Source organism: Theropithecus gelada, chromosome 1 (assembly GCF_003255815.1).
Source record: "Theropithecus gelada isolate Dixy chromosome 1, Tgel_1.0, whole genome shotgun sequence".
Lineage (NCBI taxonomy): Eukaryota > Metazoa > Chordata > Mammalia > Primates > Cercopithecidae > Theropithecus > Theropithecus gelada.
Genome location: NC_037668.1, coordinates 204,601,403 through 204,626,058, shown reverse-complemented (window position 1 = coordinate 204,626,058; position 24,656 = coordinate 204,601,403). Strand labels below are relative to the sequence as shown.

The following is a 24,656-nucleotide window of genomic DNA, read 5'->3' as shown; positions in this document are numbered from 1 at the left end:
AGGGCCTGGCACTCCGCATTTCCAACGCTCTCTCCTAAGTGATATCTGCCCTGCTGCTGGCCCATGGACCACCATCTGAGCAGACGGGGTCCACGGGGATCCTCTGGGGAGGGGGTGATTGAAACCCCCTGGAATCCTTCTCCCACACCTCTGACACTCGGACCCATTGTCTCCCACCCCCATCATTGCTATGATGACCCTGGTAACTGACCAGTTTTGTACTTGTCAGAGTTTGGGGGAGCATCATGGGAACCACAGGACAACCTGAGCAAGTGAGAGTGAGCAAACTGGCAGCTGGAAGGCAGGCAGGCTAAGTTACCCAAATGACAGAAGGAAGAGAAGGACAAGAAGGCAGAGTCTGCTCACTCTCTCAAGTCAAGGTGATTAATCTCTCTATGCCTCAGTTTCCACCCTGCAAAATGGGGATACTATTGGTACTTAGCTCACAGAATTATTGTAATAGCTCAATTGATTACTTAATAAGTAGTATCTCAAAAATCTTAGCTATTTTGTTGTAATCACTCCCACAGCTAGATGTCAGGCCTCGCATGAAATCATGGGTTCGGCAAACATTTATGGAGCTTGGACTCTGCCGGGCCCTGGCTGGGTCCCTGAGCAGAGGGTCTGGATTGGCCGTACCTCATTTATAGTGAGATGAATGAACTCCTTGTTCTTCGTACTGAGAGCCTGGAACACCCCTGATAGGAGAGACGGGGGAAAGGCATCCTTTTAAAGAAAATTCCTTTACCAAGCTTGTTTCCCAGCGACCAAAGGGCCTTTCACTGGAGCCTGTGGGGAAGCTGCTCCATCTGGTGGTAAACAAGGACTTTCATTAAGGATGGCGGCAGGACTCGGGCCGGCTAAAGGGGAACTTCTCTGAATGGATGGAGGTCTCCAGTCCTGTAGCAAGCCAGTGGTCACCTAAGCCAGTCAGCCGGCCGGCGGCTCCTGGAGCCAAAGCAACAGGGCCCTTGAAATCCATGGGCCTCAGAAAAAAAGCACATGTACCTAAAGTTTTGCATGAATCTGAAAGTTGTGAGTCTCGCCCTTGTAGGAAGGGGCTGTGGGTGCTGTCACAGGACAGGAGGAGTCCAGCGGCACAGGAGAGCATGCCAGCACTGAGCCGGAGGCTGGGTCTACCACATGGTGTCACCTGAGCAAGTCACTACTGTCTCTGGGCCTCAGCCTCCTCACCTTCAGAAGATGAGGTTAGGCCAATTAGCCCTGGCTTCACTTGAGAATCTCACAGGCAGCTTTAACAATACAACCCAAAGCGGGGCGGGGGACCGTCACTGAACACAGGAAATGGAAGAGAACCAACAACCAAACACGGTGACTGGGTCTTATGTGGATCCTGAGTCAACCAAGCAACTGTAAAAAGGTGGCCTGGGAGATTTGGGCATGCACTGGGCACTAGAGAACATTGAGGGTTTGCTGAGAATTTTGTTAGGCATGGAAATGGCATGATGATGATGCTAAAAACAAGTCTGTCAGCTTGAGATAGTCAGATGAATGGACAGAGTTTCTGAGATCTGCTATTAAATTATTTAGGGGAAAAAAGTGTGTGTTGCGGGAGCACAAGGAAAAAGTCAGCAAGATGATAATTTTTGAGGTTGGGTGTAAAGGTCTGGAAACACCTGGCGAATTTGTATAACTCCCAATGCTGTGTGCCACCCCTGAGATTCTAATAGAATTGGTCAATTGTGCAGCTTGGTCATCAACATTTCTTTAGGCACCCCTGGAGATTGTAATGTATAGCAAAGTTTGAGAAGTGCTGGTGTGAGGTGCATGGGAACCTATTATGATTCTTTATATCTAAGTGGAGGGTTGACATTTTTACAATAAAAAGTTAAAATAATACTGGAGTAAAGCTCCGTCCTTGGTAATTGTAAAAGTCCTCCAGGCGAATCTAATGTGAGGATCCCAGGGTGGAAGGTGTTAAGCCTATAATATTCCTCTATTATAAGAACAAGCTGAGGCACTCCCACCCCTCTTGCTGGGAAGGATTAAGCCTGGGTGGTTTAGAAAGGGAAAGAGCAATTGAGAGAAGAGAAACTAGCAAATCTCATTATTTCTAGGGTCAGCTCTGACCACCCTGTAAGTCTAATGAGTGATTCTCTTTCAGGTGGGGTCTTTCTAGGACGCACCTCTCACTAGCTACCAGTAACCCCTAGGGAAAGCCCAGTCTCCTGGCTTGATATACTAGCCCCTTTGGGGCCTGCTGATCTCTCTGTGGTTTTCTCTCATCATCTCTTAATCAACACATATTCATTGATTGTCCATAAATTATGGCTCTCCTGGAGCTTAGAGTCTAGAGGGGCTGTGCTTCAAGCAAGTAATTAGTGTTCTATTACCAAAGAAGCAGAGGGAGCTGTCATGCTGATAACCGAGGGTCACAGCCCTCACCTTTTAATTTTAATTTTATTTATTTATTTATTTATTTATTTATTTATTTAGAGATGGAGTCTCGCACTGTCACCCAGGCTGGAGTGCAGTGGCACAATCTCAGCTCACTACAACCTCCGCCTCCCAGGTTCAAGGCGTTCTCCTGTCTCAGCCTCCTGAGTGGCTAGGATTACAGGTGCATACCACCATGCTCGGCTAATTTTTTTGTATTTTTAGTAGAGGCAGAATTTCACTATGAGCTGGTCTTGAGCTCCTGACCTCATGATCCATCTGCCTCAGCCTCCCAAAGTGCTGGGATTACAGGCGTGAGCCACCGTGCCCGGCCCCTTGCCTTTTTTTTTTTTTTTTTTAAATCAAGTATTCGTACCTCGAAGTGGCCTATGGAACACAGATTAGAAAATACCAAGCAGGATCAGCTGCATAATTTGTGAGGCCCAGGGCAAAATGGAAACGCGGGGCCTCCCGCTCCTATGTTATTAAGACTTTCAAGATGAAAACGCTAGAGCATTAAACCAAGCATGAGGCACCCTTGGGGGCATCGGTCCCTTGGCACCTGCACAGAGGGCATGTCCTCGTAGTCACCCCGGTGCTGAGTTACAGGCCCTGGACATGCTTCATTCAGCCCCACCTTCCAAGCCACCTGTGAGGGGCAGGATGGCTAGGACAATAAACTGCAAACACTGAAGCTCACGGGCACATAGTCTCTCTCTATTTGTGGTGTAACAAATCTTGTTTAAGGTAACTGGGTTAATGTCTAGGGCTTACAGGGCGGGGAGGTGGGGAGGAGGAGGGACAGAGACTCTCCTGTTTCTATATGTTATGATGGGATTTAACCTGAAATTGAACCTTTCCTCAAACACAAGGCACAAACCTGCCCCACCCCATCATCCTCCCAGAGGCACTATGAATGTATAAAGAAAGGCGATGCTAAGAAACACGCTGCAGGGGAGGCTGGCACATTCTGCTCTTTAGCTAACGGCAGAGGCCCACAGGTCCGCACACATCAGACCATGGCTCTCTGTGGTCTGTCTTTGCCATTACTTTCCCCAGGCTGTTTCCCATGCGCTCACGGAGGGTGACTGAAGATGCCACCCCGAGTGCACCCTCAGCCTCGCTGGACACTTACGGCTCGCATTCTCCAGCCGGACCAGGCAGTTGAGGAAGTCATCGAAGTCCATCTGGAGCTCCTCATCCGCATACCTGAGCACGATCAGCTGTAGGAGGTGGCTGCTCAGCTGAAAGCCTGTGGAGATGAAGGAGGAGACCCAGGACCCGCTGTATCCGAGCCCCGAGGTGAGTCTGCACCTTTGAGGGAGCTCCCAGGCAGCCGAGGAGAGGCCTCAGAAGGGGGAGCCACTGTTTCACTCCTCAAAGCTGGGGTCCCCACACCCAGTGGGACTGCTGTCCTTGGTGTGAATGCAGTGTGAAAGCGTGAAGCTGCAGTGCAGGGGCGAGTGTGCGGGGGACTCTCAGGCATGCTTTTTGTGTTTAATGGCTTCCGAGTTTAGTGAGTTCATGATCTTAGTTTTGACACCCATGTCACCCATAGGGTCTGGCTGACTTTACAGGAAGCTTCGTTTGGGGGAACTTAACACTGGTGGTGTCTGAGCCCCACACTCATTCCTACACCAGCCTCCCCTCGTGTTCTATGTCTCAGGTCACTTCCAGCTGTGGCTCTAGAACGTTTCTCAGAGGGGATGCTGCTGCCCACGGTGAATGACACTGTGTGAGGGGCCCATTCCTACACACCCACGATGGGGGAAGAACGCCAGGCTACGGCCAGGAGGCCTGGATCTGAGCCCTGGCACTGCTCCAGCCATGGCATACGGGTTCAGTTCTCTGGGCTTTGGTTTCCTCATTGTCAAGTGAGGGGTTTAGACAAAGTGAAGTTCTTTCTAGATCCAATATTTAGTGCTTCTATTTTTTTTTTTTTTTTTTTTGAGATGGAATTTTGCTTTTGTTTCCCAGGCTGGAGTGCAGTGGCGTGATCTCGGCTCACTGCAACTTCCGCCTTCCAATTTCAAGCGATTCTCCTGCCTCAGTCTCCTGAGTAGCTGGGACTACAGGCGCCCACTACCATACCTGGCTAATTTTTGTATTTTTAGCAGAGACAGGATTTCACCATGTTGGACAGGCTGGTCTCAAACTCCTGACCTCGTGATCCACCCGCCTCGGCCTCCCAAAGTGCTAGGATTACAGGCGTGAGCCACCACACCTGGCCAGTGCTTTGATTTCTCATCATTGCCCCTAGAGGTGATTTCTTTCCCCCTTTCATTTTGGTCTACATGTTCGCTTTCTAGGAGGTGTTCACAGGATTGTTCAGAAATCCACCCGGAGTCTTTCTGCTTCTTTGTAATTCCAGCGGAGGAGCAGGCGGGTCAGGCGCAGAGCGCAGAGTCTCTGGAGCCTGCACGGCAGTGCTGGCAGCCGGCCTTGGCCGGAATCCTGGTGTGTGGGGCTAGAGCAGGGGGATGAGGGGCGATCCCCCCTACACCACGTCAGGGTAGGAAAGACATAGCCATACCCCTCCTCTCTGAGCGCTCCCTTTGTCCCCTGCTCAGTTCCTCCTCCTACCCTGGAAACGGAGTCACCACCCCCTAAGAAAATCAGGTGCCCTTCTCAGCCTGGCACTTTGCTCATTTGTAAATCATCTGATTTTCTTCTCCCTGACATAGGACCTGAGATGGTCCTGGCCGTGTATACTTCATCCTTTTATCAGGCCTGAGCCTGGACATGTTTCCAGATTTTGCTTTCCCTGGGAGGGAACCCACTTTAAAAGGTTCAGGAGGCCCCTGTCTGTGAGGTGTGCTTGGTGAGCAGCACAGGCGGCCTGGCGGGCGGGAGGTCTGCAGAGCACCCATGGAAACTACGGTTGTGTGTGCAGGACATGGGACCACACAGAGGCCGACGGCCATCCAGCACCAGACAAGGGTGGGAAACGCCACCTGGAGCCCAGCCTTCGGGAAAGGGAGCAGGGTGTAAACTATGATGCAGTCATTGGTTTGGATTCAGAGTCTGCTGCTGATAAAGCCCGGGACAGGGTCACAGGTGGCAGAGGGGCGTGCCGCCCACAAATCATGCACGCTGCATGCTCTGTCTCATCCACGATAACAACCATCTGAGAGCAGAAATGAGACATTTGGAATCACTGCAGCTTGCCACCAAACAGCTATGTGTTAAGTACTGGGCCAGAAAACACAGTCAGAGGCTATGAGGCCTCCAGAGGGCAGGCCAAGTTCAGTTTTAGCAGACACATTTAAAAAGTTTCTACCAGTGTTCACAGCAGTTTAAAATGAGGGCCCTGGTGTCGGCAAGTGAATCTTGGGTCTGAACCCTGGTGCTGCCACTCCAAGGGCCATGACCTTAAGAAGCACCAACTGGGCTCAGAGGCCCACCTCCTGGGCAGCAGAGAGAAGACCTGCCATCTGCTCAGGTTGCCCATGGGCAGTTCCTGGCATGCAGTCAGCCACCTGCATTCCAGTCTTTTCTTTACCTGCAGCTTTCAGTGCAGTCCGCAGTTCATAGGTAGACATGGTGCCGGACTTGTCAGCATCAAACCGAAGGAAAAGGTTCTAAAGGGTGGAGAGCAGAGGCATTGAGGAGGAGCGCACCTGAAAGGCATTGCCGATGGCAGCAAGTGGGTGACAGCCAGCCCGGGGGAGCTACCCTCCAGGGGCTGCAGAGGCCACGGTTGGACTGGGCCTTCCAAAAGAAGTGGGTCTCCCTTTTGTCTTCCTTTTCATCTTGGGTGGAAACACGGTGGTACTCCCATAAGCATCGGAATAGCATGATGCTGTTTTCCCTTCTCCCCTGTCTGAATACAACTCCTCTAGCCTGCAGTCTGCTGCACCTTTTTAAATCCCCTCCACCCTAGGCGCACAGGTTCCCCTAGAGGCCAAGCCCTGCTCCAGGTTACATACAATCCACTGCTTCAGCTTGTCCCAGAAGACTTTGAATTCATCAAACTCCAGCTTCCCATTCCCGCTGGTCTGTGCCGTGTGGGTTAAGGGAGACGTGAGCAGCGTTTCAGCCTGAGCCTCCTCGTGGGACCTCAGCTCTAGGACTGCAGACGGGGAGGGCTGATGGGCTGGCCTGGGTGACACAGGTTTGGGGCTCTGGGGAAGTGGTTTTAATGGTTAAACCACAAATCTCTGAAGAGGGGAAACGGCAGAGGTGGGATGGGGGTGCTCCCAGAAAGTTCACAAAAACCGAATTCCGTTCCCTTAGACGGGATCCCAAAGTGGCAAGAAGACCCCCAAGTTCCTTCAAAAGCTTCCCACCCCTGCCCCTGGGCAGGCTTGTGCATCTTGATTCTGATCCAATTTCAGCTTCGGGGTCCCCCAGCTTTGGGTTATTTTCTGCGAAGAAGACTATTCTACTGGCTAAGGATGTCATGTTCTTGGAGAGTCTGAACTATTAAAGATTACTCTACTGTGCTTAAAGCCCGGATCCATGTCTATTTCTGTTCAAATATTTGGAAGGATACATCCATCAGGGAAATGATGTTTTTACAGGAGATCAGGCTTAGCTTCTTGAATTTGATGTCTTTTTCTGAAATTGCACATGAAAGCTGAATTTGGTTGACTCCAATAAGATAAACCTATGTACCCATTTGCTGAAAGCCCAATAATGTGGCTAAAGCCGGGGCTGCTGGAGGCTGTGATGTGGCTACTGTCTTATGATGCTGGTGGGAGTAGAAGTTAACATGACCTTTCAGAAGGAAAATTGGCAAAATGTGAAAAAAGCAATAAAAGTGGGAATACGCCTTCATCCATTTATTCTAGTTCTAAGAATCCCGAGCAAAGAATTACATATGAAGATTTTTGTCATCACATTATTTATAGTGGCAAAAATTTGGAAGTGAAATAATGACCAATAGAAAGGCATGGTCAATACTTTAGGCTATGTCTATGTAATGGAGTATTATACGACCCTGAGGAATCATGTTTTTGCAGACTATTTAATGGCAGGATTTAACTTTGTTGGAGAAATTTGTACTCCCATACTACTGCTGGTGAAAATGTGAAATAGTCACTTTAGAAAAACAGTTGGATAGTTTTTAAAAACATTAAACACAGAATTAAACAATCCTCTTAACTAAACATATAGTTAAGAGGATGGTTACGCCACCATGTAACCATAGACTGTGGCATGGTGATGGAACCATCCTCATAACTATATACCCAAGAGAAGTGAAAACACATGCCCACCCAAAAAACTTGTACAGGAATGTTTACAGTTGCATTATTCATAATGACCAAAAACTGGCAACAACCCACATGGCCACCAATAGATGAATGAATAAACAGAACAGGGCCCATCCATACGATGCGATGTTATTTGGCTATAAGAAGGAATGAGGCATTGATACATGGATGGACTTCGAAAACATCATGCCATGTGAAAAAAGTCAGTCAGAAAGGACCACATATCGTATGATTCATTTTTTTTCTCCCTGAGACGGAGTATTGCTCTGTTGCCCAGCCTGGAGCGCAATGGCGTGATCTTGGCTCACTGTAACCTCCACTTCCCAGGTTTAAGCAGTTCTCCTGCCACAGCCTCCCAAGTAGCTGGGATTATAGGTGCCTGCCACCATGCCTGGCTATTTTTTTTTTTTTTATTTTTATTATTAGTAGAGACGGGGTTTCATCATGTTCACCAGGCTGGTCTTGAACTCCTGGCCTCAGGTGATCCACCTGTCTCGGCCTCCCAAAGTGCTGGGATTACAGGTGTGAGCCACTGCTCTCAGCCTATGATTCCTTTTATATGAAATATTCAGAATATGTAAATCGAATCTATAGAGAAAGAAAGTAGATGAGTGGTTGCCTGGGGCTGGGGGAAATGGGTACAGGGCTAACACTGTTAACAGGTAAAGGGTTTCTTGTTGGAGTGATGAAACGTTCTAACATTGTATGTCTACGCATGTGACACATATGCACATACATGCAGATACACATATGTTAAGAGTGGTTATTTATGGTGGCGAGATCATTTGTGATTATCTTTGTCATTAGGCTTTTCTGCATTTTTAAGAATTTTCTACTATAAACCTGCATCATTTCTGGAATCAGGAAACAATGAAAGCTATTTTAAAAGTTGGCTGGGAGGAGCAGGGAGCCTGGGGGGTTGGGGGGGACTCAGGCAGTGTAGTTGCTGGTCCCTCCATAGGCGCCCTGGGACCCCGATGTGGGCAGCACTTACTCTTTCGCAGCACAGCATTTAAAACATACTCAAGTTCCTCTGCAGTCACCTCCATGTCCTGTTGAAGTGGAGACAATTGCTTTTTATAGCCCTCAGCACCTTCTTTTTTAGTTTTTTTTTTGTTTTAAATCAGTTCTGAGCTTGATTTGGCTCAAGTGACAGGCCAGCCTTCAGGACCCTGCTCTGGGCAGATGTACCTATCTCCTGTGTGGCTGCAACTACATGTCTCATATGTCACATGTTTTAGGGACATGCCAGCCCAACTAGGAGAGAGCCTAACTTGAGAGATGTCTCAATCCAGGAAAGCACCTGGAAAGCTGGGCAGGGCAAGGCAGTGGTTTCCCAACTTCCCTGAGGGTCAGAACCGCTCCTAGAATTGTCCTAAGCTCCTCAGATGGTTCCTATGTTGGAGGTAGTTTGGGAAGGCCAGATTGAGTCTTCCTCTGCACCGTAGAACCACCTGGAGAGCTTTAAAACAGTCCCACATCTGGGGCTTACCCCAGGGACTCTTGAAATCAGAGGACCTGGGAACATGGTCCTATTTTTAAGACCTAGGGGTTGATTTAGAATTAAGAATAAGGGTGAATGATTTAGAATTAAGAATAAAGGTGAATTTCAGAATCATGGATCTAAGGTGCTCCAGGAAATCTCGGCAGCCCCCATCCCGGAAGCTGGTTAGAAATGGAGAGTCTCAGGTTTTTTTTTTTGATACAGGGTCTTGCTCAGTCCTCCAGATTGCAGTACAGTGCTGTGACCACAGCTGACTGCAATCTCAATTTCCCATGCTCAAGCAATCCTCCTACCTCAGCCTCCCAAGTAGCTGGGACTATAGGCAGGCACCACCATGCTGGGCTGATTATTTTTGCAGAAATGGGCTCTCCCTATGTTGCCCAGGCTGCTCTTGACCTATTGATGAGGAATCTGTGTTTTTTTCCCAGGATGCCCAGGTCACTTTACACACATGCATGTTTGAGTAGCACTGACACAGACCTCATTTTGGTCAGGGTTTTGCACTAGCCATGTGGAATGCTGTGGGGTGCTTCTAACACATGTTTGCCCTGAAGCCTCTGGGCCTGGGGAATGGGGATTTGGGATGTTTGGTGTTGGTGAGAAAATACTGCACCAGCCAGGCCTCCACTGAAAGAGGAGGAAAGAGAAATGGAGCCACGTGCCCAAGTTATCCAACTACTTGGAAGAAAAGCAGGACATGAGTTGAGGAGGGCTGAACCCTAGAGGTACTTTTTTGGTTGTTAATCAAGGTCGACTGAAACTCCTGCAGCATTCCCCGCTTCCCTCACAAACCCTGGATCTCCATCTGACAACTCCTGTCCCTCCCGCATTCACTCCTCTGAGCCTGTCAGGCGGGGTCTGACCCAGCATGCTCCAGATAGTGCCTGGAGCAGGGAGGTCACCACTGCCTTTGCCCCTCACCATGCTCTGTCCCGCCCAGGGCTGCGCTCAGCCACCTTCCTGCTGTACTTTAAGCAGTCACATGAGACACCCCTTTTCTCTATGCCATCCTGTTGTCCCCTAATCTCCCTGCCTTGCCTATTTATTGCAGTGCCTAATATACTACCATTAGACAGCACCTAGGTTTAGATATCACCACTCCAGGTGACCCCTTTCATAATTCAGGAACCCCAGTTGAGTGAAACACAGGAAGCTAATAGAGTCATTAGCATTTTGACATGAATTAGTTCATCTGCTCATTTTATTTATGGCTCCAAGGGAGCACCTGTGGGGCAGTTTCTAGAAAGACTTCCCTCCGCCATGCCTAGCAGGTGGAGGAAGAGCCTGGATCTGTGTGAGGCTCCATCCAGGGTCCCCAAAAAAGAAGCTGAACAGTGGAAAGGACTGGGATAGGGTAGGGGACAGGAAGTTGCAATTGAATAGGAACCTCCTTGAACATGATCCCCTTTACTACAGCAGACAGAGTATTCTAATGGCAGTGATTTTCAGGCAGAGTTCAAAGGAGCCACCTCTTCAAGCCTGGCTCTAGCCTCCCAAAGAAAGCACCTGGGGCCCGGTGTGGTAGCTCATGCCTGTAATCCCAGCACTTTGAGAGGCTGAGGCCAGAGGATTGCTTGAGGCTAGGAGTTTGAGACCAGCCTGAGTGACATAGTGAGACTCTTTTTCTTTTTTTTTTTTTAATCAGCCAAGCATGATGGCATGTGCCTATAATCCCGGCTACTCAGGAAGCTGAGGCGATAGGATCTCTTGAGCCCATGAGTTTGAGACTGCAGTGATTTAGGCTTATAGCACTGCACTCCAGCCAGGACAACAGAGTGATACCCTGTCTAAAACAAAACATAACTAAAAAACAAAGTGTCTGGGTCCATTCTGAGCTCCTTTGGGCTCACTAGCCCCATCCACAGCCGCAGACTGTGTAAGCCGCAGACTGTGTAAGTTGTAAACAGGGTGGTCTTTGGGCCTTCCGTGATCAGTGCTGGTCTTTGCAATAAGCTCCATCATGCCTCGGGACGATGTTGCTGACCAACCCCACAACTGCAACCGTTTGCTGGAAAGCCAGGCCCAGGCCCTCAGCCTAGTGGGGAGATGGAAGCGGGGCGTGTCCTACCTCACCAGCGACTTGTTCAAACAGAGCTCGAAACCGCAGCTCCTCCTCTGTCTCCTGGTCAGGCGGAGTTGGCTTTGGGGGCTAAAAAATAGCCGAAGAAACTTGCACAAAATGATCCACAAAAAGGAAACATGACAAAAATAGCAGGAAAGAAACCAGGAGCCTCTGTGCCCAGCCCCATGTCACTCTCCTGATGCGGTGTGCACAAGCTGTGTCCTGTAGCGTGAGGAACATTTTCTCATGAAGGCTCTTTAGAAGGTGAGACTAGAAGGACTCTAGTAGCTGGACCTGTGGTGCCCTTTTGCCTTACAGACGAGGAGGCCAAAGAACCCTGACCCCTGCCTAAGTTAGGTCCTGGCCACTGGATTTTCATGCTTCCTGCACTTCCTCTAGCTTACCTCTTACCACCCTGGACTGCAATGACTCACTTCATCATCTGTTTTGATAGCTGGTAAAATCACTGAAGGCAAGAGTCTGTTTCTAGCACTGAGCTCTGGGCTTGGTATATAGAAAGAGCTCAGTAAATGTTTTGGGTGGTTTTTGGTTTCTTTGGTTTTTTAGCACCATTAATAAGCTGTGCCCCAGCATGGAGAAGCAAATTCCCTCCTAAAAGCAGATCTCTGCTGCCCCTGGACGTGTCAGACCGTTTCCAGCTATAGCATCTCAGCGCCTCTGGAGAGTCCTCTAGCCCTTGGATGAGGGTAAAACCACCCCCACGGCTCCCCCTCCACACACACATAATGTAGGGGAGATGTAATGTGTTCCCCTGAGTCCACAGTAAAAAACATCTCCCTGCCTCTCTGGTTTTCTTTTCACTGATGAGTTTTCTTAAAATACAATTAAAAGATAATCTACCCCCTTCAGAAGTGGCAGCTTCCTCTCAGGTGCAGTTGGTAGTGTGAAAGTTATTCAACAATCAAAATGAAGTCACTAATGTTAAGAAAACCCTGACAAGTAGAGCTTGGGAAGGCCAGAAGGTCCTCATGCTTATTTGCCTGATAACAAAAGTATCACTAAAGGCTGCAAAAACCACAACCTTTCACAGAGCCCTTGCAACCATACACAGAAATACTTCTACCTCTGCGTAGCAACTGCCTGTCCAACATCAGCCTGGCCTCACCTTTGTTATTGATCTTTGTAGCCAAGGATAATTATTTCAAAACAATTATGTAATCATTCTCATTTTTTTCTTTAAAAACCTTTGTCCTCTTTTACCTCCCCAAATATGTGCATAGTTTACTGTGGCATGTATATTCCCATGGCAGTGCTTTATCCCCAAATAAATAGCTTTTCTTTTAGAGAGTGTCTCTGTGTTTGTTATTTCGGTTGACAGTAGCACAGAGGAAGACATTGAACACCCACCTCACTTCCATGCCAGGTCCTTGTGTACTAGAGGAGCACAGACTAGAAGACACACATCTTGGTCTCCAGGAGGTTAGAATCATAGATGCTTACTTGATCACATATAACCATTCCCAGAACCGCAGAGTTTTACATGACTCTGTGATTAGAAGGAAGGTTTCCAGAACCATCACCTGAATCCTATACTCCATAGCAACATCAGAAGACTCACCTCAGGAAGGTCAATGTCTACATTTCCATCCATATCCCTGTATGGGCAGAAAAACACACAGCCTCAATTGTGGATTAACTTCTCATTGGGATCTGCAGAGGTGAAGAGTCCAGAGCTGTTGGAAGGTTCTGTCCCATTGAATCCCTTATTGTTCAGTGCTGTTTACATTTCACAGAGTTTGCAGACCCCATACATTGACACCCCCACCCTTAGTCATTCAGCCCTTGCTCAGAATGCAAATAAGAGGGACAGCCATTGTGTTAGGCCATTCTTGCATGGCTATAAAGAAATAGCAGAGACTAGGTAATTTATAAAGAAAAGAGATTTGATTGGCTCACGGTTCTGCAGGCTTTACATGGAGCACAGTGCTGGCATCTGCTCTGCTTCTCAGGAGGTCTCAGGAAACTTACAATTATCACAGAAGGTGAAGGGGTAGGGGAGTTGCCACACACCCTTAAACAACCAGATCTCATGCAAACTCACTATTGTGAAGACAGCACCAAGCCAGGAGAGATCTGCCCCCATGACCCAAACACCTCCCATCAAGCCCCACCTCCAACACTGGGGATTACAATTCAACATCAGATTTGGTGGGGACACATATTCAAACTGTATCATTCTGCCGTGGCTCCTCAAATCTCATGTCCTTCTCACACTGCAAAATATAATCATGCCTTCCCAATAATCACCCAAAGTCTTAAGTCATTCCAGCATTAACTCAAAAGTCCAAAGTCCAAAGTTTCACCTGAGATAAGGCAAGTCCCATTGCCTATGAGTCTGTCAAATCAAAATCAAGTTCCAAGATATGCAAACTCCATTTTATACTTCCAAAATACTATGGGAGTATAAGCATTGGGTAAACATTCCCCTTCCAAAAGGCCAAAAGAAAGGGGCTACAGGCCCCATGCAAGTTTGAAATCCCACAGGGCAGTCATTAAATCTTAAAGCTCCAAAATGATCTCCTTTGACTCCATGCCCCACATCCAGGGAACACTGGTACAAAGGGTGGGATCCCAAGGCCTTGGGGAGCTCTGTCCCCGTAACTTTGGCTGCTGTCATGGGTTGTTGAGTGCCTGTAGCTTTTCCAGGCTCAAGGTGCAAGCTGCCAGTGGATCCACCATTCTTGGGTCTGGAGGATGATGGCCACCTTCCCAGAGTTCTGCTAAGCAGTACCCCAGTGGGGACTCTGTGCGAGGCCTCAAATCTCACATTTCCCCATCTGCATTGCCCTAGTAGAAGTTCTCTATGAGGGTTCTGTCCCTGCAGCAGGCTTTTGCCTGGGCATCCAGGCTTTTCCATACATCCTCTGAAATCTAGGTGGAGGCTGCTAAGCCTCGTTCAGTCTTGTACTTTGTGTGCCTGCAGGCTTAACACCATATGGAAGCTGCCAAGGCTTATGGCTTGCACCCTTGCACCTTCTGAAGCAGTAGCCCAAACTGTATCTGGTGCCTTTGAGCAGAGACTAGAGCTGGAGCAGCTAGGATGCAGGTAACAGTGTCCTGAAGCTGCATAGGGCAGTGCGGCCCTAGGCCTGGCCCATGAAGCCATTTTTTTCCTTGGCCTGCGATGGGAGGGACTGCTGCTGCAAAGTTCTCTAAAATGCCTTTGAGGCCTTTTCCCCCGTTGTCTTGGTTATAGCACTTGGCTCCTTTTTTGTTATGTAAATATCTCTAGCAAGTGGTTGTTCCACAGCCTGCTTGAATTCCTCTCTCGAAAAAGCTTTTGGGCCGGGCGCGGTGGCTCAAGCCTGTAATCCCAGCACTTTGGGAGGCCGAGATGGGCGGATCACGAGGTCAGGAGATCGAGACCATCCTGGCGAACACAGTGAAACCCCGTCTCTACTAAGAAATACAAAAAATAGCCGGGCGAGATGGCGGGCGCCTGTAGTCCCAGCTACTCGGGAGGCTGAGGCCGGAGAATGGCGTGAACCCGGGAGGCGGAGCCTGCAGTGAGCTGAGATCCGGCCACTGCACTCCAGCCTGGGCTACAGAGCGAGACTCCGTCTCAAAAAAAAAAAAAAAAAAAAAAAAAAAAAAAAAAAAAAAAAAAAAAAAGAAAAAGCTTTTTCTTTCTCTGCTATATAGCCAGGCTGCAAATTTTCCAAACTTTTATGCTCCACTTCCCTTTTAAATATACACATTCCAACTTTAAGTCATATCTTTGCTCCCACATCTCAGTATAGGTTGTTAGAAGCAGCCAGGTCACATCCTGAATGCTTTGCTGCTTTGAAATTTCTTCTTCCAGATACCCTAAATCATCACTATGAAGTTCAAACTTCCACAGATCCCTAGGGCATGGACACAATTCAGCCAAGATGTTTACTAAGGCATAACACACATAACCTTTGCTTCAGTTACCAATAAGTTCCTCATTTCCATCTGAGACCTCGGCAGCCTGAACTTCACTGTTCATATCACTATCAACGGTTTGGCCATAACAATTTAACCAGCCTCTAAGAAGTTCCAAACTTTTCCTCATCTTCCTGTCTTCTTTTGAGGCCTTCAAACTCTTCCAAATCTTCAAACTCTTCAAACTCTTCAAACTCTGCCTGTTATCTAGTTCCAAAGTCACTTCCACATTTTCAGTTATCTTTTAAACAATGCCCCACTCCTCTGTACCAATTTTCTGTATTAGGCTGTTCTTGTACTGCTATAAAGAAATACCTAAGACTGAGTAATTTACAAAGAAAAGAGGTTCAATTGGCTCACAATTCTGCAGGCTTTACAAGGAAGCATGGTATATTCCCTAGAAGTTAACTTGACTCCTTGATTTCTAGGGAGGCCTAGGAAGCTTACAACCATGGCAGAAGGGGGAAGAGTCACATCACATGGCAAAAGCAGGAGCAGGGGTGGGGCAGGTCCCACATACTATCAACCACATCTCACAAGCATTCACTCAGTATCATGAGGATAGCACCAAGCCATGAGGGATCTGCATCCATGACCCAAACATCTCTCACCAGGCACCACCGCCAACACTGGGGATTACAGTTCAACTTCAGATTTGATGGGGACACATATTCAAACTATATCAGCCATCACTAAGAACTTGTGAATTCTGGGTTTATGGAACTAAAAGAAGTTAAGCCAGCAGTCACTCCCTATTTCTTTGATGAACTTTAACAAAGGCAATGGATAAAGTGTTTTGTAGAATAGTAGCACCTCCAATGACCCATAAACAGTGCAGTTGCATTACACATTCACTCTCCATGAACTCTGCATCTTCAAGGAGGATGCATATCTGTTGGAGACCATTCAGCCTACTGAGTGAGAGGCATTGGGGAGGGGGTGCATTTTAAAAGATTACAAAGTTGAATCAGAACCAAAAAGACCACCTTTTTTTGTTTGTTTTTTTTTTTTTGAGACAGAGTCTCACTCTGTGGCCCAGGTAGGAGTAAAATGGCACTATCTCAGCTCACTGCAACCTCTGCCTCCTGGGTTTTAAGTGATTCTCTTGCCTCAGCCTCCCAAGTAGCTGGGATTACAGGCATGTGCCACCATGCCCAGCTAATTTTGTATTTTTAGTAGATATAGGGTTTCTCCATGTTGGCCAGGCTGGTCTCAAACTCCTGACCTCAGGTGATCCTCCTGCCTTGGCCTCCCATAGTGCTAGGATTACAGGCATGAGTCACCATGCCCAGCCTAAAGACCACCTTTTGAAGCTGCATCCCTAACTCCTGCCTCTCCTCACAGATGTAAATTCCTGATTCCACTGGTGGGGTTGGGGAGGGATGGGTGTCTCTGTGCTTATGTTAGGGAAAAAGAGGAAAAATGATGCAATCATGTTTTTTTGCTATTCACATATTTAGGGGGACTTGTAGTATTTGGATAATAGTAATATTAACAGGAGGAGCAGGCTTCAGCTTTTGATGATGCTAAAAACATTTGGAGGAATACAGTCTTATAGATTAAAACTTGAAGCACTCTCAAAGAAAAACTCATACAAAATCAAAATCAAAGGGAATACAAATAAATATTAATGTTGAATGAGGGTAGTCCTCCCTTTCCTCCTCATCCCCTGCGCATACATGACATAACACTTTTAGAACTTTTGTTTGTTTAATCAGGAGCCTGTCTGAGAGCTAAACCAATGCACACAGAGCTCAGTGTGAATTTTTGTTACCAAGTTACAGAGCTGATTCTTATACTCAGTATCATAGCAGACTAAAATATCTTGTTCAGAGCAAGATTGAGTATGGAGGTTTTTTTTTGCCATGTACAAGTCACCTGATGCATGCCAGTGACTCTGAGCTCACCCCACTAATGGGATAGAGAACAAGAGGCATGGCATTGGCATAACTTGGGTCTCTCTTGTTCTTGCCACCCGTAAGAGATGTCAATCTGCATGGATCTCATACAGGGTACTTTTGTGTGAACAGATACTAGGATACTCATCCCCACCTTGTACTAGTATCTGAGAGAAGGCTGGAGAAAAATTATCCGGTAGAGTGTTTAAAAATTTAAGACTTTTCAGCATCTATTTAGCCAAGAGAAAGAACCATGCCTTTTGTAATCAGCTTGAGAAACCCCACCAGACTTTGTAATTGAGTCTTCTCAATGCATGCCACCAATCTAATTCTATCTCACTAAACGAAAGATGAAACTAGAGTGAGTCATGTATTCACAGCTGTCTCTCTTGTTAACTCTGTGCAGATTGACTTTTTGTTGGAGACTTATCTAGCTTAAATACAGAATTAGCAGATTTTAGCATTCTCCGTAATCTTTAGAATATCGTCATTGGGAAAAGAAATGGATTCCTCTATCTTGAACCATTTTTCCCCCTGTGCCACAGAGCAACCACGGTGAATGGGCAGTAAAGGGAAACATTTTCCACAGAAGTAACTGATATAAAATAATTTCGCTAAGACACTGTGAGGAAGATGCGGTGGAATATTGGGTATGTAAAATGAGAGGCAGATTTGCCAACATTTATTTGAATTGGAGGTGAAAGAACATGTCATTCTTGAAATTTGCAGTAGCCACTGCCTTCATCATGCCCAGAAATGTCTAGCATCCCTGCATGGGGCTCTTACCCCAGAAGCTTCTTGGTAATAGGGTCTGAAATATGAAGGGCTCCACCCAAGAGTGTCCCGTGAGCATGACTCTGGGACCAGTAGAAAAGAGCAACTTTTCAATGGTTTGCTTGAGGGAGGGAGGAGCAGAGCTAGAAGGAATATGTGCCTTGCCTTGCAGATGAGTTAACAAAGTGTCCTGCAGCCTGGCGTAGTGGCTCACTCCTGTAATCCCAGCACTTTGGGAGGCCGAGGCGGGTGGATCATCTGAGGTCAGGAGTTCGAGACCAGCCTGGCCAACATGGTGAAACCCCATCTCTACTAACAATACAAAAAACATTAGCCGGGAGTGGTGGCAGGTGCCTGTAATCCCAGCTACTCTGGAGACTGAGGCAGGAGAATTGCTTGAACCTGGTAGGCGGAGGTTGCAGTGAGCTGAGATCACACCATTGCACTACAGCCTGGGTAACAAGAGTGAAACTTCATCTAAAAAAATTAATAATAAATAATAGAAAAGAAAGAAACTGTCCTGCGTTGTTTCTCAGGTACACATGGAAAACAGAAGAATGGAGTCTTGGCTCCAGCAGTTCCCGGATGACTTCTGTGTGAATAAACTACTAAAAGAAGTGGGATTCTGGAAGCCGTTCCTCTGACTCACCGGGTAATGGCTTTTTTCTCTGAAAAGATTCTCAGACAGAAATCAGCTTCCTGGTGGGGCTCAAAAGTGCTGGGAATCAGGATGTACTCCCCAGGGGGTAGCTTGAACCGGTCGGAGACTTCTCTCAGGTTGATGAACGTCTTGCTTCTGGCCCGAGAAGCGTGGTATCTGAAGAAGTCTTTGTTTAGGTGTTCGTCTTTGTCAGGGCACTGCAATGGGCAAGAAAGGGAGGGATTTCCTAGGGAAGTTCCTCTTGGCTTTTCGGACACAGTTCATGGACTCTTGGTTGAGTCTCAGGCGTGAAACCAAGGAGGAGCTGCGAATTTAGAACTCAGATGGAGAACTCTGAAATGCAATGTGGTTCCCACCTACCTCGTAAATGGCATAGCCGATTGTCAGCACATTGGCACCAAATCTCTTGAGTTTCCTTCTATCTTTCTGCATCAGGGCTACAAGGAAACTGCACTCCTCCTGCCCCTCATCTTTCTCAGTCAGAGACAATTTTATTTGTGGATTGGTCCAAAAGGTATCTGTCATTTGGGAGAGGTAGATTATTTTCCCTTTCTTAAAAAAACACCCAAAGACCACACACACACTCACACACACCTATCCACCCTCATTATATATCCTACCAAACATGAGAAAGTAATACCTTCTCTCCCTGTTCAATAAGCCCTCCTACACTACTTCTGATAATCCCTAACGAGAATGCAAAGTATCCTCTCTTTCATTTCCACCTTCTCTTCAACCATTTCCTATGCAGCTTTTTAAGGACATTTTTCTGGGTCTAGTCTGCTAAAGCTTGTTCCATCTTTTTTTTTTTTTTTTTCCACTTAGTATTTCAGAGGAGAGTGCAGTGGACTTCTGGTTGTCTCCCGGCATCTACTTGATAGTGGGCAGTTTGAGTAGGATTGATCTCGATCACGGCTCCAGCATGAATTCTGATTGGTCTACGCTAGTCCCTCTTGCCACCGAAGATTGGACAAAGCCAATCAATGCATAGCATTCACCAGGCAATATTGGTTCAAGGAATTTCCAATTAGAGGGAAATTGAGAACTTTTGTTTGATAACCCCAGGAGCTTTGCTGTTCACGTGAATGAGGGCTCAGGAAGCCCTGGATACTGCTGCCAGTCCTCCTGCGATTATAAAGAAAGCCAGACAGAGAAAGAAGTCAACACAGAAAAGAGGGCAGAACAGTGAATTACAAGCAAATGGAATCAGGGCCCTGATAGAACTGTGCCTGAAGCCCACCCTACTTTTCCTCCGAGCTCTTCAATTATGTAAGATAATAAATCCTTTCTATTGCTAAACTGGCATGAGTCATGCTTTCCATTACTTGGAAAATAACCTAAGTGGTAAAACAAAGGAGTTTCCCCAAACAATTCTTACCCAACTAAATCTTTGCAGCCTTCTTTTCCCAGTCACTTTTGAAATCTTACTATGTTTCAGGCTTTCTCTGAGGACCCGGCCCTTATCCTTTGGTGTCCTGGGTTGGAATGGACACTTGGGAGTGGCAGAGAGAATGACAGGCAGCCTACCTACCCAGGAAATTGCGGCAGCCCCCAGCCGTGGAGCCACGAACCCAACTTCCCTGATGGACCGTCACCTCCCATTTGTGGACCGCATCTTCCTCCAGGGCATCGGGAGTGAGGTTGCAGATCTCCACTTTGTCAAAGTGGGCCTTGAAGTCCTTAAATGCCATCCTGCAACAAAGTGGAGAGAAACGATGCACAGGAGGGTGATGGTGAGGGCATCATCCATTCACTCATTCATTAAATCATTCACTTATTCATTAAATCATCTTGTTCCTGTTCACAAGGAGTGGGGCGACTGTAAAGTGTGGGGAGATGGAAACATTTTTTAAAGTAAAGTAAAGGTTAAAAAGGTAAAAACTGGGGTAAAAATATAGATTTATTGTAGATGTTAAGTGCTACGGAGAAAAATCAAATTGGGTTGAAGGATGGGAGTGTAAGGGTGGGATGCTATTTTAAACAGGGAGGTAAGGGAAGCCCTTACTGATGGGGCACATTCTGAGTGGAGACCTGAACTACCAGGTACTGGGCAGAGCAGCTCTCTGGGGGTCTAGTCAGATGGACAGCAAGGCCCCAAGGCAGAGAGGTGCTTGAGGTGCTCATGGAACACCAGGAAGGCACGAGGCATCCGTAAGGAATAAGATCAAGAGATCACAGTATGTCAAGTAGATATAGGGATTTTGGCTTTGACTCTGAGAAGATGGAGAGCCACTGGAAGGCAGTAAAGGGAGGAGTCACATGCTCCATGGCTGCTGTGTTGAGAACAGACTTTGGGGACACAGGTGGAAGTAGAGAGGCAGCCAGGATGTTAGTGCTGGTGTCCAAGTGAGAGACAAGGGTGGCTTGGTCCAGGCTGGTGGCATGGGAGGTGGGAACAGTGGCCAGATTTGAGACATATTCTGAGGCAAATCTTACAGGATTTGCTAATGGACTGGGTGTGGGGAAGGAGAGAATGAAAGGAATCTGGGTGTGGGGAAGGAGAGAATGAAAGGAATCAGGATGTTTGGTTTGAGTGACTGGAAGGATGGAGATGGGGAAGGCTGTGGTGAGACAGTTTGAGAGAGAAGCTCAGGAGGTCAGGTTTGGGCACGTGAATCTGAGGTGTCTATTACACATTCAAGGGGAGATGTTAAGTGGACCGTTGAGTATGTGACTCTGGAATTCCGGGCAAAGGAGCTGAAGATGGAAACCTGAGAAATAGTGTAAAGATAGTTTTTAAAGTCATGAGACCAGACGAGACGCCTAAAGAGTCAGAATAGACAGCAAGAAGGGGGACCACGGATGGGGCCCTGGGACACCTCAGTGCTAACAGGTTAGGAAGATGAGAGGGGGCCAGGACAGGATGTTGAGAAGGCGCTCAGGTAAGAGGAGGACCACCAGGGCATGTGGTCCCCTGCAATCAAGCACATCAAGGGCTCCTGATGGATCAAAATGATCCAATTGAGCAAAGTGAGAATTGGTGGCCTCCCTGGCAACATCAGGGTCAGTGGGATGGTGGGGCACACTCATAGCTGAGTGGAGTGGAGAGAGTAAGGGAGAAGAGGAACTGGCGGGCTTTGCTATAGAGGAGAGGAGAGAGCTGGTTCGGTCACTTGAGTGGATCAAGGGAGGCTTTCTTTTCTTTGCAGGTAGGAGAAATGATAGTGTTGGAATGCTAAGGTGAATGATTCAGAAGAAGGGGGAATTCATACATAAGGGGAGAGAAGAGAACTGCAGGAGGTACATCCTAGAGCAGGTGAAGGATGGAAAGAAGCTACACAGGGTTCAGAGTCAGGATTCCAGGAGGAAGGGCTCCATGCACAGGGTGCATGATTTAACACCACCCATTACCTCGGGCAGGCTCAGCCCAGGTGTTGGGGCAGCTCCTTCAAGAGGGTCAGGGCAACGGATCACTTACATGGACGCTCTTCTTTGCGGAGCCTCCTGCTGTGAATTTCTGAGTTTCCTCTGCCCAGCTTCTCCCACCTTCTGTACCAGACCTTCCTTCCACTAGCTTGACCTCAGGTAGCCTCTCAAACTCTGGTTTCTACCTCCTGCTCATATGCACTAACTAGTGTGATGATACTAATTCCAGAACTCAGCTTTCTTCCTGCAGTTTTTGCTCCTCTCTTGTAACCCTCTAAGTCAAAGTCCCCTGTACTTCAAAATTCAAAGTTCATCTGTAATTTCTAATTTGACAGCTTGGGAATCTCTCAAGCACCCTGCACACTTCCCACAAATCTGGGGAACTTAAGCCCTCATGGTTCCTGAGACAGAGACGGCTGGCATTCACCAGCACAGGACTAGGGACTGCACCCCACTCCTTCCATTTGGGAGTAGAATGTGAGCAGTGATGCATTTACTTCTGAGTCAAGATTTTTAGAAAGTGAGAGTGTCTTCTTCAATTTTTTATTTTATTCTTCTCTTCTGCTGGCTACATGCAGATGACCATGTGACCTTAGAAGATGGCAGAGCCACACAATAGAATCACTGTATAAACAGAGTCACCCACAGAATATGAACATCCTCCCTGGACTGTCACAATGAGTGAGAAAAAAACTTCACTGTGTTTGAGACTTTATACATCTGGGGCCTATTCACTACTGCAGCTAGTGTTACCTTGAGTCTTCGGTGCCTCGAATTACGGAACTGCCATAACAAAATTCTAAAATATGTTAGCAGTTTGGCAAGAGGGAACATGGAACTGTTGGAGCTGGAAAATGGGGATATCTACATTATGCAGTGGCAAAACATGGGTAAATTTGTTGCATGTTGTTATGGACTGAATGTTTGTGGCCTCCCCTAAATCTGTATGTTGAATCCTAACCCTCAAAGTAATAGTGTTAGCAGATGGGGCCTTTGGAAGGTGACTAGGTTGCGAGGGTGGAGCCCTCATGGATGGGGTTAGTGCCATTGTAAAGGAGGCCCTAGAGAGCCACCTTGCCCTCTTTCTACTGCGTGAGGACACAGTGAGAAGGCTCCATCTGTAAATCAGAAATAGGGCCCTCCCTAGACATCGGTTCTGCCTGTGTCATCATCTTGGACTTCCTGGTATCTAGAACTGTGAGAAATAAATTCCTGTTCTTTATAAGCCACCCAGTCTATGGTATTTTGTTATAGCCACCCAAATAGACTAAGATAACTAAAAATACAGAAGGCAGAACAAATCACTACTGAGGCTGTGTTCTACGGGAAAAGAATGAAAAAGGCTGGAATAGTTATGGTTTTGGGTTGTTGTATTTTAAAAGCTGTTACAAGGAAGAGATGAGTTCAGGCAAGAATTGACTGGTTGGAGCACATGAAAGGGAATAGAGCCAGAAACCAGAAATTATTTCTTGCAGGGTTAGAAGGGCCAACTTCTAGATCCCAAACAGGAAGAAATAAGCCTGAAAAAGATTTTAGAGATGAAGGCCCAACACAAATATTCAATTAAACAAAGAGATTCAGGCCAAGGCAAAGTCCAGAGTAGAAATGTTTCCTTCCCACGTAGATCAATATCTTTAGATGCTTTCAGGGCAGCTGCCTTCAAAGGTACCTCTCACCAAAGTGGGTGTGGAGGGAATGGACCCCGTGAGCAGCAGAGCTGCCTGTCTTCAAATTCACTGTGTAAACCTGGATGACACAGAGCACCAAGGAGGTATGTCAGGCTGGAGACCAGACACTCTTCCTCTGTTGGACTGCAGCAACCCCCTGAAGACTCTTCAACAAACCGAGAGCTGGGGTGAGCCCCCACCAAAACAGGAGGGAGATTAAATTTCCCTCTAATCTGGGTGTATATGAGGGGTCTGAGACAGATGAATTTGATTTGCCAAAAACGGAGAGAGAAGGCTGGGCGAGGTGGCTCATACCTGTAATTCCAGCATTTTGAAAGGTCGAGGTGGGTGGTTTCTCTGAGGTCAGGGGTTCGAGACTAGCCTGGCCAACATGGTGAAACTCCATCTCTACCAAAGACACAAAATGAGTCGGGTGTGGTGGCGCATGCCTGTACTCTCAGCTACTTGGCAGGCTGAGGCAGGAGTATCACTTGAACATGGGAGGGGGAGGTTACAGTGAGATGAGATCGCACCACTGCACTCCAGCCTGGGCAATAAGAGCAAAACTCTGCCTCAAAAAAAAAAAAAAAAAAAAAAAAAAAATGGAGAGACGGAGAGTGAGAGAGAGAGAGAAACATGGTGCTCCTTTCGCCCCTGGGCCATGGGACTTGCTCATATCTGCAGTTAACACAGGAACAAGCACTGTACCAGAATTCGCCATCATCCAGAGCAGTGTGACACAGACGCTTCTGTTCAGCTGGACCAACAGAACGCCACTCCGGAGAACTAGGAGTAAACAAAATTGGTGTTCAGGCAGAGGTCATGAAGAGCAACAACGGCCTTGATGTGGAACCCACAGTGTGTGGTTATGGAGGAAATAAGTCCTGCTCAGTGACTACTCACTGGGTCCCAGAAATGCACCCAGGGATGCAGCGGCCAGTGAGCCACTGGCCCCCAAATAAGAGGGCTGGCCAGAAAGTACATCTCCAAGTGCTGCTGATTGATAAAATACCCCTGAGGATGATTTGAACCACCGACATGGAAGATTATCTTGGGACAGTCGCAAGGCATTGCATGCCCGTGGGGTAGCAGAAGAGCCCGGCTGGAAGCCACAAGTCCACTGACTTTCGTGCTTGGCCTCCAACTTGCCATGTGACCTGGAGCAGTGCTTGGCCTCTCCTTAG

General features: G+C 47.3%; 1 protein-coding gene across 3 annotated transcripts in view; it reads right to left on the bottom strand.

The window, feature by feature from the left end:
* CAPN9 (calpain 9) overlaps positions 1–24,656 on the bottom strand; it is a 53,398-nt gene that overhangs the window by 2,414 nt on the left and 26,328 nt on the right. For 2 of the 3 annotated variants that reach the window (XM_025400789.1, XM_025400787.1), the window contains 12 exons: positions 24,181–24,258; positions 19,971–20,131; positions 18,800–18,957; positions 18,428–18,636; positions 12,759–12,795; positions 11,186–11,266; positions 8,608–8,665; positions 6,893–6,957; positions 6,327–6,395; positions 5,900–5,978; positions 3,533–3,649; positions 640–698 (listed from right to left, as the gene is read on the bottom strand). In XM_025400789.1, the coding sequence (XP_025256574.1) occupies positions 640–698; positions 3,533–3,649; positions 5,900–5,978; positions 6,327–6,395; positions 6,893–6,957; positions 8,608–8,665; positions 11,186–11,266; positions 12,759–12,795; positions 18,428–18,636; positions 18,800–18,957; positions 19,971–20,131; positions 24,181–24,258 (1,171 nt within the window). The remainder of the gene's footprint in view (positions 1–639; positions 699–3,532; positions 3,650–5,899; positions 5,979–6,326; positions 6,396–6,892; positions 6,958–8,607; positions 8,666–11,185; positions 11,267–12,758; positions 12,796–18,427; positions 18,637–18,799; positions 18,958–19,970; positions 20,132–24,180; positions 24,259–24,656) is intronic. The other variant, XM_025400788.1, reaches the window with a different exon arrangement.